This window comes from Podarcis cretensis, assembly GCF_951804945.1.
Source record: "Podarcis cretensis genome assembly, chromosome: 11".
Taxonomy (NCBI): Eukaryota; Metazoa; Chordata; class Lepidosauria; order Squamata; family Lacertidae; genus Podarcis; species Podarcis cretensis.
In genome coordinates, this window is record NC_137180.1 from 49,324,310 (window position 1) to 49,344,542 (window position 20,233).

The window sequence follows — 20,233 nt, forward strand, 5'->3', positions numbered from 1 at the left end:
TAAGAGGCCAGGGGCCAGCGCTGTCCGGAGACACTTCCGGGTCACGTGGCCAGCGTGACATCGCGGCTCTGGCAAGCCAGAGCCGCACACGGAAACGCCGTTTACCTTCCCGCTGGTAAGCGGTCCCTATTTATCTACTTGCACCCGGAGGTGCTTTCAAACTGCTAGGTTGGCAGGCGCTGGGACCGAGCAACGGGAGCGCACCCCGCCGCAGGGATTCGAACCGCCGACCTTTCGATCGGCAAGTCCTAGGCGCTGAGGCTTTAACCCACAGCGCCACCTGCGTCCCTATTCCTAATTGTTACCCTAAGCATATTTTATGTGCCCTGTGGAAGTTGGGCAGGGGATCAGAAGCTGGCAATTTCTGGGAGGTGTACAGCTGATTTCCCCAACCTGTGGCCTTTCAGATGTTGCTGGATTACAGCTCCCATTATCCCTGACCATTGACCATGCTGGCTGGGACTTACATTGGCTGTGACCTAGAAACAAGGAGGCACACTTGACAATATTTCTGTCAATAGGCAATATTTCTGGATCTAGTACATGACTATACATTTGGGCCTTGATTTCCCTCCTATTCACATGTTACACATTAATTCATTGGCTTCCTAGTCACAACCTTACTTGATGTCGGGGAAACAGTGTCCCCAGAAATCTTCAAAACTGTCCTTCATATATCCCCCCTGTACTCCTTCACTGTTGTGGGCAGGAAGAAGGAACATTAAAAAACGCACATATAGGACTATGCTTGGAGGACCTGGATCATTTTCTTGTGTTAGGGCTCTCTGAATGCCCATTCCATTTAAGAGCAGCACCAGAGCAAAGCATCTTTCCATGTACAATTAATATTCACAATTGGGCTACAGGCTGTGACATAATTAGCTAATAACCTGATTGTTGCTTTTCTCACGGTGCATTAGGGATATATTTCCTTGTTTCCAGTGACTAGTCTTGCCGTTTGTCTAGAGATCAGGGATTGAGCAGCATAGCAGTGTCTCTCTCTTCTGTTTCATGTTGGTCCCTTCATGTACAGCAGGAACCCTGCAGAAAAGCAGGAGAAGTTTTTCTTCTCCCAACAGTTTTTCATACCTAATGTAAAAATCATTTTTAGTTGAGGGAAAAAAACTTGCATTTGGCAAGACACAATTGCTATCTTGCAAATTCTGAGCTGTCCAGGCTAACCTGAAGAAAATAAAAATATTTCTTCAAAGGACAATTGTGCTACTAAACATGTGCTGTTAAGCTCTCATTTATTTACTTTATATTTATTGTTATGGTTGTAAGTTGTTTTTAATAATAGGATTCAAATATGTTTATAATATAAAGGCTGTTCTTGGAGCATATTTAAACAGAGGCTTAGACAAATCCACCCTTTGTGGCAAGTGTGGTTCCGCTCTCTGCTGAGTGGCCAGCCATCTTCTCAAATTTGAAGAGGCAAAGGTAGGCAGAGATCTCCTGGCAGCCACACTCTGAAACCCAGATTTGAAGCCTAGACATTCTGTTGTTTGTGATTTTTCCTGCAACCTCCATAGTGCATCCTAACTCCTGATGAAACTTACATCTTCAGCATGTCCAGGAGCTCTCGTATCTTTTTCGATTTCCTGTGACGGGAGCCATAGATAGCAACCTGGATCTGTTCACACTACATGGATGTAATAATAATAATAATAATAATAATAATAATAATAATAATAATAATTTATTATTTGTACCCCGCCCATCTGGCTGGGTTTCCCCAGCCACTCTGGGCGGCTTCTAACAGAGATGTAAAATACACTAAAATGTCACATATTAAAAACTTCCCTGAACAGGGCAGCCTTCAGATGTTTTCTGAATGTCAGGTAGTTGTCCATCGCCTTGACATCCGATGGGAGGGCATTCCACAGGGCGGGCGCCACCACCGAGAAGGCCCTCTGCCTGGTTCCCTGTAACTTGGCTTCTCGCAGTGAGGGAACCGCCAGAAGGCCCTCGGAGCTGGACCTCAGTGTCCGGGCAGACCGATGGGGGAGGAGACGCTCCTTCAGGACCGAGGCCATTTAGGGCTTTAAAGGTCAGCACCAACACTTTGAATTGTGCTCGGAAACGTACTGGGAGCCAATGTAGGTCTTTCAAGACCGGTGTTATGTAAAGTGGAAGAGGCCATTATTTCCTTTTCGTTATTCTGTTCATCCCAGTGTGTACAGCAGACAGCATTGTTTCCTAGTGTAGGTTAAAGTAAAACAATCTGGAAAATGCACCTGCTCTGACCTAAGTGTGGTTAAGAGGCTATCTTACTAACACAGTTGGTCTTCCTGTAGCTTCCTCTTTAGGACAAGGTGTGGTGGTGCCTCATGGGCTGAGTTAATCATTAGAACCTAGGTGCAGGCCTGGGCCCTGGAATTTTACAACATGAATGGGGAACTTATGGTGTTCCAGCTGTTGCTGAACTGTAACTCCCACCATCTTTGACCACTGGCTGTGCTGGCTGGGTCTGATGGGAGTTGGAGCCCAACTATATCTGGAGGGTCACAGGTTCCCCCTACCTGCTTTACAACAGATTCCCCCCCCCCAAAATATATATATATATATATATATATATATATATATATATATATATATTCATAGCTCTTTAGCAGCTGTTCAGTAACTGGGCAATGTATCAGTTCCTTTGGATTCCATTGCCCAGCCCAGAATCTGTGATGATCAGGGTAGGGATGGAATCTCTCAGAAATCAGTTGGTTCCTATGTAAGGGTTTATGGACAGCACTTCCCCAGCTTGGGGTTTCCAAATGTCATTGGACTCCAAAAATCTAAGCCAGAACTGGCCAATGGTCATGGGTGATAGGAGTTATAGTAATCCAACAACAGCTAGAAAGCACCCAGTTGTGGGAGGCTTACTTAGGAGATCATTTTAATTGTTTGGGCCCTATCCCTTGAAAATATAGTATCTACCTTCTATAGGGAATTTTCACCCTTTTTATGTAGAAAAAGAGCTGCCTTCAATTAAACCTGCAGCGTGATTGCACAAAAACATGGTAACTGATTACCTTACTGAGCAGCTGAAAGGCCTCCCTTATCTTCATCTCTGCTAGGCAGATGCAGCCCATAATATACAATCTTTCAATTGCTTGTTCATTAAAATCACTGCAGGGATCAGGCTGAGATATAAATGACTCTTTGAGTAAGTCATAGGCCTGCTGAATAAGAAAAAGAATCCATTTCAATGTCTTAATTGCTATATAACAAGAATATATCAATTATCTCTGGAGGGTGCCATGTTGTGTTAGGGGTGTGTACACATACACACACACAGTGTTAAGGAGAAACTGTTTCCATTCCCTTAATGAAATAACACCCATTTCTGAACCAACTTAATGATCTGGAAATTCAGCACTGTTGATTTACTGCTGGATCTCAGCAATAGAAATTCAGCAAGGCTGCATTCCTTTACCCAGTTACCACCATTGAACTCAATGTGACTGAGTAAACAAGTATAGGATTGCACTGTTGGTTCTATTTTCTTATGAGGTAAGCTTTGGTTTTATTATAAGATGGACTGATCTATAAAGACACGAGGACCTTATACTGTCATAGTGCTGAATGACTTAAAATCAGATTCATACATAAGACCAAGCTGTCATGGCAATAGGAACTAGGTAACTTTGGCTAGTATTTGCCGCCTTACATTCTCCTCTGGGTTGTTTCTGTCTATCGCTCTCTCACGCGCACGCTCTCTCTCTCTCTCTCTCTCTCTCTCTCTCTCTCACACACACACACACCGAAAAGAGAGAGATGTCTGTGGAATGTATCTTGCCACCCTGTAGACATCCAAAATAAATTTATCAGCCAAAAAGGCAGCAGCACAAAATTTCAATTCACTTCAGGCATCAAAAAATCCCATGCTGTCCCTGCTTGGCACCAGGAAAGTAGCAGGCAGGGATGAGGACAGGGTGGCTGTGGACATGACTCTATTGGAAAGGCTGTCTAGTTTAAACATTAAGAAGGGAGAGCAGGAGGGGCCTTGAGTTTGCAGATACCTAGATGCGTAATCAAGTCCCCTGTTCACAGTCTTCTCCATTATGGTGAAAAGTAGTGGGGTTTTTGTCTAATTGATTTATAGCAGTTATTTCTAAATTTGCACCTATAAATTACCATCTTTTTGTAAAGCACTTTGAGGCTTTTTACAACCAAGTGGTGTATAAATTTTATGAAATAAATAAACATGCTATTTTAATGTAAATCAATGTCCTCTTTTATTGTTGGTGTGTTTCCTCTTTTCTAGCAATGCGTAAGTGGCCACCCTAGAGACACAGGTGGAGCTAGCTGCTCCAGCACCCAGAGTGGCGCACATGCTGTGCACTCGGGGGTGGGGCTAGCCACCTGCAGGGGCGGGGCAAGCATCCCAGGGGGCGGGGCAGCGGTGTCACCCCCCTCAGGGATGACACCCAGGTCAGACTGCACCCCCCACACCCCCTTCTTCCGCCTGTGCCTAGAGAGAGAAATGGTGTCACTCCAGAGATCGCTGGACTTCAACTCCCATCAGCCCCCGCTAGAACAGCTGATAGCACCAGGGATGATGGGAGTTTCAGGCTGAACAATATCTGGAGGGACACAGGTTTCCCATCCTTGGTCTAGGCAATCCACACTCCCCTGCAAGCTGGTAATGGTATCAGCTGAACACACCCACCCTTATGTGCTCTTTTTCAGCTGAAAGGCTTACACCTGTGTCCCACTGGAACTGCTGTTACCTTTCTTTTCCCTACTCGCCCAAGCCATTTACTGAAGTCTTCCAGGGCACTGATTGTCCGAGAATGGTTCGTCCCCAGTGCTGACTTGTAGGCCTCAAGACTCTCACAGAAGTACATTTCAGCAGCCTCTAGAAAAACGAGCAGTATAATATGTTTTAATGTGTGACATTTTAATGTATTTTTAATCTTTGTTGAAAGCCACCCAGAGTGGCTGGGGAAACCCAGCCAGATGGGCAGGGTAGAAATAATAAATGATGATGATGATGATGATGATGATGTTACAGACAAAAGTCCAGTGCTGGGGTGATGAGTCAATAATCACACCAGGGAGGTAAAAGAGGATTTATTCAGACTGCAGTAAGAAGGTACAGGAGAATCAAGTTCCAAATCCTGCATGTCTTTTCACAGCGTGCTCCAACATTTTATACAGTTTAATTACATGAATTAATACAATGATTCTATTGGCAATCAGTATTTAGTGTAAGCAGTCCCTGTGGCAATCTACTACTTTTTTTGGTCTCTCATCTTGCAAAGCCAGCAGTTACAGCTTCTTAGTAAACAGGTTAAGGGATGACGGGACTTCTTGTCAGTTTTAGCTTAGTTTGTTGGTCAGTACACTTTGGGGAAACTGGGAGAGGTGCAAAGGGCAAGATCTAAATTTGTACAAGATGGGGTGTCAGGATGTTAGCAGCTTTTTACCAATTTCCCACCTATTCATTGTAGTGTTATTTTGAGGTGGAAAAGTTGCAGAGAAGGCTAACGTTATGCCTGTGTTGATTTGAGCTAATGCCTATTACAGACAAAATGGAGTCTCTCTGGTTCTTAGTACATGTTCCCATCAAGTGAAATGCACCTTTTTAATGAATAAGTGTATGATTTGTTCCATCTCGGTTCATTCATCCTGAAGGACTAACCATTTAAAAACCAGCTCAGGGAGCTGTTTCAAGCTATTATAAGAACTTGTGGGCTATATGTTGGGTTATTTCTTATCTCCTAAGCAGCAGCAAACTAAATTCTAGCTACATCCTTTCAGCATGAGCTGTAAAACAGCTTATAAGCATAAGAGGAGTTCCAACTCTCAGTGATAGAGAATATGCTTTGTGGGTTGAAGGAGCTGGATTAAATTCTTGTCAACCCTAGTTAAATTAATCCAAATAGGAGATTTGGGAAAGAGGGAGGCAGGAAGGTCCAACGTCCAGGGTCCCACTCAGTAGAGTGAAGAAGAGGGTCCCTAAAGGCAGAAGAACTGGTTTAGGACACGGGTGAAGTAAGTGAAGAAAAATGCATTCTCAGCTGTGGCTGAAAAATCATTGTCCAGAGTCCAAACCATCTGTGCTCTAGCTAGAAAAGGCAGCTGTGGACTGGGTGATGAACTGGTCTCTAGTACAAGACAGCTTGATGGCAGTGGGGTTGGAAAAGGAACATCATAGATAAGAACATAAGATCAACCCTGCTGGGTCCGATGCAAGGGTCCTACTGATACAGCATCCTGCTTTCAACTGTGACAACCTCTGGGCAGCCCACAAACAAGGGCCTGAAAGCAATAACCACCTGTCATTACTTGTTACAAATCCTGTTTTATGAATTGCTGGAAGGCACATTCTGAAGCAGAATTCTTGGCATCTCACTGAGCTACAGTTCCCAGGATTCCTTGGCAACGTGGAAGTTTAAATGGCATAAAGTGATATGCAACATGCACTGCAAAGGAAAGAACTTACATATCCATCCCAGTGCCTTACCTGCATGTTTTTCTTCTCCAGTTGCAGCATAAGCCTTCCCCAGTAACCATGCTGTTGAGGCAACTTCGGCACTGGATTTCTTGTAGAGAGCTAGTGACATGGAGTGGGCCTGCCAGGAAGAGATGGACACGGTGTGTTCACATCATAGCAGCTGTGCTATCTGGAGCTCTGAATGAACAATTTCATTTATGCCCTGAAATATCCGGGCAGCCAAATCCTCTAAGAGCCTATAGTCCTACTCACAATCCTAAACTGAGGGTCCCAGATCTAACCCATGCTCTGTATCTCTCCCAACAGCATAGCTAGGGATGGAGAGCATGAACAACTCCTGTGAATGCAGCCCCACATAAGAGGCAAGCTGTTTACTGCAAACCAACAAAAAAAACCCCTGGAAAACCACTCCTGCGTTGGCCAGCATGCAAAGCTGCCTAATTATGACTCTAGTACTCTAGAGGCAGTGTGGTGTAGTGGTTAGAATGTTTGGCTAGGATCTGGAAGACCAGGATTCAAGTCTCCACTAAGCCATGAATAGGGCTGCCATACATTCCGATTTTCCCGGACACAGCCGGGAAACAGGCTTGAAAATAGCGTCTGGGCAGATTTTCTCTGAATCGGCAAAATATCCAGGAAATCCTGTACGTATGGTAAGTAGGGTGGTTTGTTTGTTTTTAACAACTTTGTCCAGATTTTCACTTTGGGGAGTATGGCAACCCTAGCCATGAAGCTGACTTGGGGTTGTCACTGTCTTTCAATCTGATTTTTGAGAGGATAACATGGAGTGAGGGAGAATCATGTATGCCTTAGAGGAAAGATGGGATATAAATATAATAATAAACAAATAAAAATAAAGAGAGTATGGCCCTGGTAGCCATGTCATCAAATCCAGTGTTGTCAGCAGCTTATCCCTCTCCCCCAAAGCAAACCTTTTCTAGTGCCTGGAAATGTAAGGACCAGCAAATGTGCTAAAATGAAAGCATCACTGTAGCATTTCTGTGTACAACATTCGTTCAGGCATTCATTCAATATTCGTTCATTTAACGTTCAGACATGCAAGCACTCAGTTGCTGTTTACTGTGGGTGATAAACCAAGAATACAATGGTACCTCAGGTTATATATGCTTCAGGTTACATATGCTTCAGGTTACAGACTCAGCTAACCCAGAAATAGTACCTCGGGTTAAGAACTTTGCATCAGGATGAGAACAGAAATCGCGTGGTGGCGGCAGCAGCAGGAGGCCCCATTAGCTAAAGTGGTGCTTCAGGTTAAGAACAGTTTCAGGTTAAGAACGGACCTCTGGAATGAATTAAGTACTTAACCCGAGGTACCACTGTAAATAAAATGGAGAATTATTGCCACACTGCGATCACAGAATTACTCCGTTTGAAAGCAGACAGTGTTTCCAACGGCTGACCGTGACACCTAAAGTGGTCCCATAATCTCAAGACAGTCTTCCCCAACCTGGTGCCTTCTAGATGATTTAGACTCCAACTCCCATCAGCCCCAACAAGCATGGCCAATGGTCAAGGATGGTGGGAATTGCAGTCCAAAACACCTGGAGGGCACCAGGTTGCAGAGAACTGCCATAAGGTAATTGCAGGGTATCTGCAGGTTAAGAGATTGGAAGTGTTCGGATGCTGAGCCCCATTTGGGCAACCTGCATCCATAAGAAGAGCCTGCTGGATCAGGCCAATGGGCCATTTAGTCCAGCTTCCTGTTCTCACAGTGGCCAACAAGGTGCTTGTGGGAAACCCTCAAGCTGAACTTGAGCCCAGATGCTGTCAATAACAGAGGGGATTATTATAAATATATGAATATGATGGTGCAATAGTAGTTTTTACAGCACAACCCTTTACCTGTCTTCTCAAATGAATGTACACCTTATATTTTAGGTAAACCACGGAGAGGTTTTGAGGATTCAGCAATACATAAATCTTATTAAATAAAAAAAATAAAATAAAGGTAAGCCTTTGCTTACTCCCAGTGATTTGGGTATAAGATTGAGGTTTAATACACATGTCACCTGGTAGCTCTATAAAGTCAAAACCACAAACTCAGTTTACATGCTGGACTGTTATGAGGTTCCTTGCCTGTAACAAATACCCCATGGATTTTTCATGGTTTCCCTTTGCTTGCTCAGTTTGGGCTATCTTCTGATAGAGGTTTATCAGTTCTGGAGACATCTTTCCTTCGGCTGAAATTACAGCATCAATTGCCTTCTCAAAATGCCTGGCTGCCAACTCTAACTTGTTTTGCTGCAAACTTGCCCTAGAAGGCAGAACAGAGTAATTAGATCTAAAAGTCCACAATTTTTTAAAAGTGAAAATATAAAATATTTGTTTGTTTAGCGTTCTTGTATACCGCTTTTCATAAAAAAGCAATTTTAAAAAGGAATATCAGTAAGAGGTACAAAAACAACAAAAACACAATTTAAAAACAACTGTATAATAGATGTAACAATATCTGACTTTCTTTGTACTTGAGAATATGAATCAAATTCTGCTCTCAGAATACAACTTTCTACTCTTGGAAAACAGTTTTCTAGTGGCAAATTCTATCACTGAAAAGCACCAGTAGGTAGCAGCAATAATAGTGCTGACCACCAGACAGCAGTGTAAAAATTGCACATGCATGTGTGTTACCATCTAAAAGAGGTGCCACTGCTCTCCCCAAACACTTGCTGCTAAAGGATCAGGCCGGTGCCTTCACAGTTAGACATGTGGGGGCAAAGTCTGGATTTTGGCCTGGGCACAGGACCTGGATTCTTGACTGCAGGAAGCCACATATAAGACTGCAAAGTCCTTTTGATGGCAGGAACATCTCCATCTAGGAAGAGGAGTCCCAGCACACATGCACATTCATTAGCAGTGCAATGCCAAACACATGCCCTCTGAGTTCAAGAGAACTTGCTACCCTGTAACTAAGTATAGGATCAGTTACAGATAGGTAGCCGTGTTGGTCTGCCATAGTCAAAACAAAAAAAATTCCTTCCAGTAGCACCTTAAAGACCAACTAAGTTAGTTCTTGGTATGAGCTTTCGTATGAGCTTTTTCGTGTGTATCTGAAGAAGTGTGCATGCACACGAAAGCTCATACCAAGAACTAACTTAGTTGGTCTTTAAGGTGCTACTGGAAGGAATTTTTTTGTTTTAAGTATAGGATTGCAGCCTAGATTTGTGATTTAAGTCGTTCAGTAAATAGCTGTACCCTTATCAGGCCACTGGTCTTTCGTTTACCTGCCCAGTGCTGCAAGAAGGTCTCTCTCAGATACTTTAAGTTCAGGAGTCTGGGTCCCTCTCCAATCCATCCCTCTCAGTTCTTCCATAATCCTTTCAGCTTTCTGCAGATTGCAGTAGGATTCTTTGCCAGTAGAAAGGTCAAGGAAAAGCAGTGAGGCTACTCAAGATTTTTTTTTTAAAATCCACTAAAATCAACACAGACAAAAAGCTGCAACATTGTGTGGAACAGGAGCAAAGAACCTTTTTGGCTCTGCCATGCAGATTCTTATCAGGTCCTAGGCATGTGGGCCAAATATGACAGGTGGGTGAGGCTCCCTGGAGTCTGGAGTATCATCAGTTACCTTACCTGGAGTCTGGAGTATCATCAGTTGGGCATTTTTCTGCTTGGGTAGTAATGAACCATGGGACAAGGCAGTTGCTGATCTCTAATGGCAGCACACTATTCAAGAAATCCAGAGACTAAGCTAGCTCTACACATTGCAGGGCCCTGAAAGGCTACGTGTTCATCACAAATGCCAGTTGGGTTGACTTCATGGATGCTGGCAATGAACTCTGGGTGACGTGCTTCCTGTGAGAATCCAGAGAGCTGGCACCAGACACTGTGGTGCCTGAAGTAGAAAAACTAAGTGTCACCCATTCCTAATAACTGACATGAGGCCCAAGCCCCATTCAAATACATGGCAGCTGCACAGGAGCAACAATGTGCTCTTGCACAGCTCTGGTTGGTTTCAATGGTGCTTGGTCAGAAGAATGTCTGCCACATTCATTCCCTGCTTGCTGGCCACATAGCTAGTAAAGGTAAAGGGTAAAGGGACCCCTGACCTTTAGGTCCAGTTGTGACCAACTCTGCGGTTGTGGCGCTCATCTTGCTTTATTGGCCGAGGGAGCCGGCGTTTGTCCACAGACAGCTTCCGGATCATGAGGCCAGCATAACTAAGCCGCTTCTGGCGAACCAGAGCAGCGCACGGAAACACTGTCTACCTTCCCACCAGAGTGGTACCTATTTATCTACTTGCACTTTGATGAGCTTTCGAACTGCTAGGTTGGCAGGAGCAGGGACCGAGCAATGGGAGCTCACCCTGTCACGGGGATTTGAACCGCCGACCTTCTGATCGGCAAGTCCTAGGCTCTGTGGTTTAACCCACAGCGCCACCCATGTCCCTAAATCAGGTCTCCCAGCATACAGCCTTTCTTGCCAGTTGCACTGATCCAGTCTCAGCCTCTACATATGCTGCACCCTCTTGACTCCAGCAAGGAATGGGTGTATGAAAACCTGCACCCATGTTGGGCTGCGGTGACAGTGTATGAACACAAAGCTCGGAGGGTTTTTTTTTTTTTAGAGAGATTCCTATTTATTTACTAAACTTAATATGCCTCATTTGTATCTCTCCCTTCTTATAAGGTGCTCATAGCAGTGTTTTAGTCTCACAGCAACCTTGCAAGATAGACCGAGAGGCTGACTTTTCTATGCACTTCTGGTGAGCTTCATAGCTGAACGGAGTTGCTTTGTTATTTTGCCTCCGAATCCCCTTATTCTGATCATTGCATTGCAAGGATATTTTTTCTGCATCAAATACGATACACCCAAAGTATAGTAGATTGTCACAAGCATGCTCAGAAACTCTCCTTTTTCATCTGAAGATGCTGGAGGGGCACCTCCACCTGCAAATATGGTGCATTTGGCTGAATTTGCATGGTGCATAGCCTGAATGGGAAGACCTGGGGAAAATAATAAGATGACTTTAACCACATAGAATGACGTGTTCACTAATCTGCACTACATACAAGCACTTCAAGCAAAAATGTTCTCATAAACCAGGGACAGAGAACCTAGATGTTGCTTAGTTCCATTCATGTTTGTGGGAGTTATAGTTTGACGATGTCTGAATGGCCACAGTTGCCCTGTCCCCACCACAAACAATTAATGGACTTGAGAAAAGAAACTGGTTGCTAAAAGCTTTTGTGCATGCAGCTGCAACTGAACATTTATATATGGGAAGAAAGGAAAATATGCCGATGCAAGCCCTAAATTGAGAATGATGAATAAATACACATTTCCAACTCAGTCTCCACCAAGAAATGATCTATGATATCAACTATCAGTCATAAAAATTGAAGAAAAGAACAGCAGCTGCAAAATGAGTGCTCCATGATGACTAAAACTGTGATCCCATCTCGCCTTGGAGGCAGATCATCTTATTGTCCTATGAATACACATATCAGCTCCTTCAAAACCTCTTTTTTTGTAAACTGCTTTGAGGTCACTATTACAATCTGGCAGTGTACAAATTTTATGAAATGAATGAATGGATGGATAAAGCAAAGTGGTAGATGAGGAGGGTGACGGACAGAAGGGTTGGATCCTCTAGCTGCAAATTTGCACTTTGTTGTGAAAGTGGAAAAGCGTCTTGTGGCACCTTAAAGACTGCCTGATTTATTACGGATGGAGAAAAGTTGTTCTCCATTGCTCATGACCCTGAAACTTATGGGCATCCATTGAAGATGAATGTTAAAAGGTTCGTGACCATCAAAAGAAAGAACTTCTTCACACAGAGCATAGCTGAACTATAAGAGATGCTACTGCCAACCTGAATGGCTTCAAAAGATGATTAGGCAAATTCATTGAGGATAAGACTATCCAAAGTTACTAGTCACAATGGCTGTGTTCCACCTCCACTGTCAGAAGGCGCAGAATAATGAAGAAGAAGAGTTTGGATTTGATATCCCGCTTTATCAATGAAGGAACATTCTTTCACCTCTGGTGGACGTGCCCTAGAGTGAAGGCCTTCTGGGAAATGATATATAATGAGTTGAAAAAGGTATTTAAGTATACTTTCCCTAAGAAACCAGAAGCTTTTCTCCTGGGTATTGTCGGCCAGAGGGTGATAAAGAAGGACAGAACTTTTTTCCTGTATGCAACAACAGCAGCAAGGATACTCATCGCCAAGCATTGGAAAACTCGAGATCTACCCACACTGGAAGAATGGCAGATGCAACTGATAGACTATATGGAACTGGCTGAGATGACCGGCAGAATCCGAGACCTGGGAGAGGAAAGGGTTGAAGAAGACTGGAAGAAATTTAGAATTTATTTACAAAAATATTGTAATTTGGTTGAATGTTAAGAAGGATGCCAGACTATAAATAATTGAGCACCACTAAAATAGATGTAATCTGGATGACAAGTGTGATGGAGGGAAACATAAACCTTTGGGAGAACTATTAGACTAAATTAAATGAACGGGATTTAAGAATGTAAACAAGATGATAAATTGCTGGTAAAAGTTTATAATGATGTAAGTGGGAGCGGGAGACGTGAGGGAGTCCAAAGAAGCTTTGAAAATATGTTATGATACATGTTATATTGTTTATTATTTTTGCATTTTGTATTTAAAAAACCTTAATAAATATTAAAAAAAAAGATATCCCGCTTTATCACTACCCTAAGGAGTCTCAAAGCAGCTAACATTCTCATTTCCCTTCTTCCCCCACAACAAACACTCTGTGAAGTGAGTGAGGCTGAGAGACTTCAGAAAAGTGTGACTAGCCCAAGGTCACCCAGCAGCTGCATGTAGAGGAGCTGAGACGCAAACCCAGTTCACCAGATTACGAGACTACCGCTCTTAACCACTATACCACCACCAGTTGCTGGAAACCACAGGGGGGAGAGTACTTTTGCACTCGAGTCATTCCCATAGGTATCTGCTTGGCCACTAGACTAGATGTCCCATGGACCTGATCCAGAAGACTCTTCTGCTCTTACTGTGCCACAAGAAGTCTGTTAGTCTTTTGACATGTTAAAGACTCCTTGTTGCTTTTGCAGCAGCAGATCAACACAGCCATCCTTCTGTAGTTTGTGATGAAATAATTAAGTGACCAGCAGTTAGAATCAACTTTTTTTTTTTTTTTTGGAAAATTATTTTCATTTGATTTTACAAATTCATTCACACTCAAAATCACAAATAATAAAAATTACACAAGATACTCCCAAATCTCTAGACTTCCCTTCTCCCCGCCATGGGTACTTTAGTTAATCTTTTTAACTGCACAAATCCTCCTAATTTTTCAGTCCTCCATTGTATCCAAAAAATAAGTCTGTATCCTGTTTTGGAATCAGTGTAATGTATGCCTCTTTCCAAGATTCTGGCAATTTCCCTGTGTTTAGTATTCCATTCATTACATCCGTAAGTGGTTGTGCCAGAAAATTTTGTATATCCTTAGTGTTTTCCTTCCCCAAACTGACATGTGTATCTTATCATTATTACATACTAGCTTTTTTACCTTGAAGGGTAAGGTAACCATGAGCAAGATTAGTGAGTGCCTCTGCCAACTTCCAGTGCCCATTTCCATAGACAATTCTCGCCAGAGCTGTACATTGAACCAGTTCCCTGCAGGCTTTATGTGCCTGGAGAAAACACACACACAAGATTTGCTGTAAAAAAGGAAGAAATTTTCCAATCTGCCTGCTTCTTGCTTCTGTATCTCAGGGCCATTCCCTGACATCTCCAGTTAAATAATAATAATAATCAGGTAGCTGGTGAGGTAAAATAACTGTGCCAGAGACCATAAAGCAGGGAGGATGAAACCTTTTTTAACTTGAGGTCCACTTTTTCTTCTAGGCACATGTTCCAGTGGCCAGAGGCAAAAGTGGGCAGAGCAAAGAATATTAGTATTTTACAAGTGCTACATCATGCCCACACTGCATATATAAGTACGTGATCGTTTAGTACAGCAGCACCAACACTTTGGAACTCCTTGCCTATTGATATCAGGCTGACACCTTCTTTTCAGCGTCTGCTGAAGATGTTCTTATTTAGACAATCCCACCCAGTCATTTAGAAAGCTTGTATGAGTTTTAACTTGCTGTAGTCTGTTCTACTGCGGTTTTAACTTTCTGTATCCTTTAAAATAAAAATTGTAAACTAAAAAAATAGTTATAATTTGATTGCTTTATCTTTTACAAAAAATATAAAGCAATCAGTTTTTCCCCTGGTAATATATAAATTTTATGAAATAAATAACTATTACTGTCAGAGCTGCCTCCAGGTCCCAGCTCACAGAGGACCAACGCTAGGCTGTAGTTATGTACAAAAGTCTTTTTTGAGATTCAGTCTCCATTTTAAAGCCGCAGCGTGCAGCTCTACGTCCTGACCTTAGACCGGCGAAGTCCTGTCTGAGTCTCCTCCCCCTCCACACCAGTTTAAGACTCTCGCTTTGCTCCACCTCTTCCTAAATTCCTTTCTCCTCTGGGCCCTCCTGCCCGCTAGGGTCTCATCCTTCCTGGACTCCTCTGACGCTGACCCTGACGATTCTTGCCCCTCCTTCCGGCGGGCTTTAGGACCTGGTTCCCTATCCGGGCTACCTTCTGTGCCGCTCGCCTGTACCTTTGAACTTGGCGCGCGCGCCCAGCCTGCAACTTTCCTCTTAACCGTTAACTCGCTCTCCGATGGAGGCGTGGTCCACCCTGACTCATCTTCTCTCGCTGGTGGTGCATATGTGGGCTCTGACACCTGGGACTCCTCCCCCCCACTACGCTCTGGTGGGGAAGCTGGTCCTGATTTGCAACTGCTGCTCTGGGAGTCCCCGCTGGCCCCTTGCTTCTGGGGTGTCCCCCTTGGGTCGCCCCTTGCCCTGCCCATCGGCGCCCCCTTCTGTGAATCTTCCGATTCGCTGGAGAGGCTCATGGAATCTATCGGGCTGCTGTCATATTCTCCTACGCTGCCCTCGGATTGCTCCCCCTCGCTTTCCATCTCCTCTCCTCCCTGCGCTCCCGCTGAGTCCCTGACAATTACGTTTGTACTGTAATAGTTATGCACACTCACACTTCCTTCTCTACCCTCCATCCAGGCAATCAAGGAGGTTTATCAGCGTTCAAGGACATTCTGTAGCCATGCATAGAAAGGAGAGCTGGTGAGGGGCATGGCCTGAGGAGAAGGGGTGTGTCTGGGAAGAGTCCTGGAGGCCACATATAGGGGCCTAAGGGCCACATTCAGTCCTCTCTGCCCTAGAAAGCCACTGCTGCTTGGAGTAGCCTAGGGCTGGGGAACGTGTGACTGCCACCCGCCTTCCCCAGATGCTGCTGCATTACAACTTCCATCAGCCCCTGCCAGCATGGCCAATAGTAAAGGGAGATGATGGGAGTTGTAGTCCAGCAGCATCTGGCAGAGAGGGAACCCCTGGAGCAGGAAACGCTGGGCTAGATGGACAAATATACTGACCTCGAAAAGGCAGCTTCTCTGAATTTGTGTTTCCCTTCTTTACATATGCCAGATAACCCTTGGCAGGGTTATTGCATATTTTACATGGCTGTTTATTTGTATATATTTTAATTTTTTATATATGGATGTTTTATGGTGGCCTATATTTGTAATGCCAAATAAAGGTTTGGCAAAGTAAGCTAAATATATATATAGATACAGACAGCGCTTTTTTCTGGGGGGGGGAGGGGGACACGGGGGATGCATACCCCTAAACATTTTGTGAATCTAAGTTTGGCCTCATTGAGGCGCAGTATTTCAATATGAGTAGGAAAATGAGAGTACTCCTAAACATTTTTTTTTAATAGGAAAAAAGCACTGGATCCAGATATAATGTTATAGCATAAAGCCTACTTTCATGTCCATATATTGCAGGTTTACCCTACCCTTCCTTCTAAGCAGCTCAGGTCAGCATACATGATTCTCCCCTCTCTTTCTTTTCTTCCCTACAACAACCCTGTGAGGTCGGTTAGACTGAGAGATTGTGGCTAGCTACAGGTCACCCAATCCGCCACAATTAATCCTATATGCACCCATTAATTTCCAGTAGTATTCAGGCATGAAAGGAAACAAAAGGATAAGATTACCTCTTTTTCTTCGGCAAACCTTTCTGCCCTTTCTTGCGCTTGCATTAACTTGGTTGCTGGTGTAGCCAGAAGCTCGGACCACATTTCGTTTTCTTCACGGTCGCTGCTCATTTCATCTGAGCACAGCTTTTCCTTTGAGTTTTAAAAGGTTATAAAGCAGGTGTCAGCAGCTGGCAGCCTTGGGATCAAACCTGGCCCTCTTTGGGGGCAGGGGGCACTGCCTTGGATCCATGGCTAGCACTCTAAAGCATGGCTGTGATCATGAGGCTTGTCTCTTAGGGAGAGCTTATCATGCAGTAGATACCTACATTTTATAAAGGGCCCTACAGAAAACAGAACTAGCTGCTGACCTGGGTTGTAAAGCCAGCATCAGCAATAATAATAACAACAATTCCCTTCCTTGGTTACCATTAAAACACAGAACTAGGATTTAGGCAAGCAGTAAAAATTTGCTATATTTGGCAATTTTTCACTTGGTGATTGAGAGGTGTGTTCTAATCTGTTGTTGGCATCTGTCTGTCTTGAGAGACAATGGAGTACACTTCCAAGGGGGAAGTCAAACCACTGGAGAATCACAGCGCCTGTTGTGCATGCAGAGACTGGTAACTCATAATTGCTGCATCCCATGTTGTTTTTACTGCATTAGCAGCACTGAAATTACTTCCCTAGACGCCAGCTTGGGCAATGTGTATGGAGGACTTGGGCTGCCCAGATGACAAAACCCCTCCCTAATCATAGCTTTCAACTTTCAGATTTGAAAATAAGGGATCAGCAGCCTCACCTGTCCTGGGGACAGTCTACGGGATATCTAACAATCGGAGATAGCAGCGGGAAACGGCGCTGGAATAAGGTAATTTTCTGCAAAAAAGAGGGAAGGTTGACAGCTATGTCCCTAATATGTATTATTATTATTACTATTACTATTATTTTGCAGTTAGCAATGGCACGATGGAAATTGCTGGAGCTGTTCACAGCCTGCCGTGTGAAACTGACTCCACAGTTTGCATTGCGTGCAAGGGCGATGACTTGCGAATGAGGGAGTTGTGTAGTTTTGAGGTAAAGCTGCTTTTAACAAACAGGCAGGCTGTGGCGTGACATTATGTACACTGTTATTTCTCTCTCTCTCTCCAAACCTCCAATTCTCCCTTCTCAGCTTTGCTTTCCCCCCTCACCTTCCTCCCCCCTAAAATACGCCCAACTAAATACATCACAGGTCTAAAGGGTTTTTGTCATACCCTCGGAGCTGACAGATGAAACAAAATTAATCTAAAATGGTTCACGGCAGCAAAGGTATCAGCTAGCCGAGAGCCATTGCCTACCTCAGAGCAAGGCAGTGGATCTGGAACTCAGTGGAGAGGAACTTTCCCACCCTGCACTTGATTTTGCCTCGCAGGTTTACATTAAGCACACATAGAAATATGGCATTGGGAATCAGGTTCTTTTGGGTGGAGACCTTAGTTCCTTTTCTGTAAAGGATTGTTTTGTCTGTGTGTGAAAGCAGTGTCTCTCCCCAAGCTGTCACTAGGGCGACAATGTGTTGCCCCAGTTGTCCTGGTGACTGAAAAACAACCTTTGGCCTTTAGATGGAGCCATTTTTCTTTTTTTTCTTTTTTTTCACCAGGATGGAAAGCTCAGTAACAACTGAGGGGTTTTAGGAGGCTTATAATTAAAACGCTGCAGGCCCACTCTCCACATTTAAATCCTCAAAGACTGAGAGTCAGATTGTGCGCCAGCTCTGGGCTGCATTCAGACAGCACCTTGTCCTGTTATCCTCACGTTTCCTTCCCTGATCGTTTCTCTGTGTTGTGGGATCTCTTACAGGACATAAAAGGCACTTCTGGAAACCTGGTGGGACTTAGTGGAAATTTAGCATGAATTTGAGTGTTGTTTCCAGAAAGCAAATGTGTTTGCAATCCTATTAGCTCGGAAAGTTTTGTGTTCGAGTGTTGCATTGTAATTTCATGGTGACAACCATTGGGGCACACAGTTCTTTTCCACAATTTAAAATTCTAAATGGCCACAGCTTTGTAATGTAACAGGCACTGCAGTGTAAAAGAAAGCTTTAGAAATCAAGGCAGAAGTGCCAGCGTTATTACCAGGAAAACTTAACAACAAACCCCACATCTCAATGCAGCAGCTCTAGTGAGCTTTGTGGGTGAGCTGAAGTCCAGGCCCAGATTCTACAGTCCCAACACTTTATCACATTCACACCTGAACGTTTGGGTCAGTATAATACCACTTTTTAAAAAGCCATGGCCTTCCCCAAATAATCTTGGGAACTGTAATTCATTAAGGGTGCTGAGAGTTGTGAGGAGACCCTTATTCTCCTCACAGGCCTACAATTCCCAGAGTTCCCAAGGAAGGGGAAACCACCTGGGAATGTCCTATTCTGTTTTACAGCTCAAAAGTGTGTGTGTGTGTGTGTGTGTGTGTGTGTGTGTGTGTGTGTTTGTGTATGTATGTATACACACCCACTCCATCTAATCTCTGTGTGTATACACATCCACACTAAACAGGAAAGCTAGTGCCGTGTTTTTCAACCACGGTTCCGCGGCACACTAGTGTGCCGCGAGATGTTGCCTGGTGTGCTGTGGGAAAAATTGAAAAATTCGAAAGATTTAAAAATAAAGTATTTTATAATTTTTCATATTTCTGTTTACTTACTATTTCATAATAAAGTAATTATAAAATACTTTCTTTGTGTTTATTTGATTCCTATTCAAGAGAATTACTTTATATATAGTCAATATAGGCACAGAGTTAATTTTTTTAACATTTTCTAATGGTAGTGTGCCTCGTGATTTTTTTCATGAAACAAGTGTGCCTTTGCCCAAAAAAGGTTGAAAAACACTTGAGCTAGTGTGTAAAGTGTGTAGTTGGTGGGCAGGCTCCTTGCTTGGCATCAAGCAGACCTCTGCGCCTATGTGCAGGACCTGTACTCACAGGTGCCGCCATTTTAATTATACTGCTGTGCCCCAGATGTGCTTATGACAAGGTCTAATGGCGCCAGCAATACAGGCCCGTGAGACTGTAATTTTGCTCAGTGTTGCCACTGGGCTGCCATCTAAGTCCCGTACTATTAAATAGATTAATATCAATAAATTAAATATTAAATAATTATTAAATATTTAATACATGACACTTATGGCCTCCCAAAGGTGATGAGCAGCACAGAGTGGCATCTGAACTCACTGGGGCTGCCATCTTAGTTATCAAAGTTCTTTGCTCTACTGTATGACAAACTTGTGGCAATAGTATTAATTAAATAATATAGAGCATGCATCCGCCCCAAAAGCCAACATCCACGATGTGAGAGAAGATACCAGAGACACCAACAAGCTTACATCTAAGCTTGATTTCAGATTCAACCCCTGAATCACCACAGCATAGCCATTTTATCCAACTCCATTTCCCATTTTAATTATGCCCTCCTATTTCAGGAGAGGGGCCAGTATGGTGCTGGTGATTTAAGTGTGCCCTATGGGGGCTCGACTCCACTCTACACCATTGTGGCACCCAACTGCCTGCCCTGATCCTCCCTTAGTCCAGCTGAGCTGTGGGTGTTGTGATTGTCAATGGTGGGCCCTAGCATTTACCCCAGGTGCGTTGCACACTTACACCAGGTCTGCTTCAGAAGGCTGGGTGTGCAAAGAGAACCCAAGGAATGGCCTCTTCAAAGCAACAGCT

General features: G+C 43.8%; 1 protein-coding gene across 3 annotated transcripts; it reads right to left on the minus strand.

The window, feature by feature from the left end:
- Positions 1 to 311: 311 nt before the first annotated feature.
- TTC23L (tetratricopeptide repeat domain 23 like) lies at positions 312 to 18,944 on the minus strand. Of its 3 annotated transcripts, none has more exons than XM_079995008.1 (12): positions 17,866 to 18,944; positions 17,328 to 17,404; positions 16,547 to 16,678; positions 13,984 to 14,134; positions 11,262 to 11,421; positions 9,700 to 9,831; positions 8,555 to 8,732; positions 6,467 to 6,575; positions 4,728 to 4,855; positions 3,027 to 3,176; positions 1,560 to 1,642; positions 312 to 1,041 (listed from the first exon to the last, which is right to left on the minus strand). In XM_079995008.1, the coding sequence occupies exons 3-12, from the start codon at positions 16,655 to 16,657 to the stop codon at positions 963 to 965; spliced, it is 1,281 nt and encodes a 426-aa protein (XP_079851134.1). In that variant the 5' UTR covers positions 16,658 to 16,678; positions 17,328 to 17,404; positions 17,866 to 18,944; the 3' UTR covers positions 312 to 962. The 3 variants fall into 3 exon arrangements, with proteins under 3 accessions (XP_079851134.1, XP_079851136.1, XP_079851135.1); XM_079995010.1 differs by having other exon boundaries at positions 13,984 to 14,107; positions 17,866 to 18,941; XM_079995009.1 differs by lacking the exon at positions 17,328 to 17,404.
- Positions 18,945 to 20,233: the final 1,289 nt, after the last annotated feature.

Coding starts and splice junctions, on each gene's coding strand:
- TTC23L (XM_079995009.1), bottom strand. CDS start 16,657: ATGAGCAGCGACCGTGAAGAAAACGAAATGTGGTCCGAGCTTCTGGCT. Junction 11,422..13,983: donor TGGTTACCTTACCCTTCAAG/GTAAAAAAGCTA, acceptor TATTTTCCCCAG/GTCTTCCCATTCAGGCTATG. Junction 8,733..9,699: donor CTTCTTGCAGCACTGGGCAG/GTAAACGAAAGA, acceptor TCTGCCTTCTAG/GGCAAGTTTGCAGCAAAACA.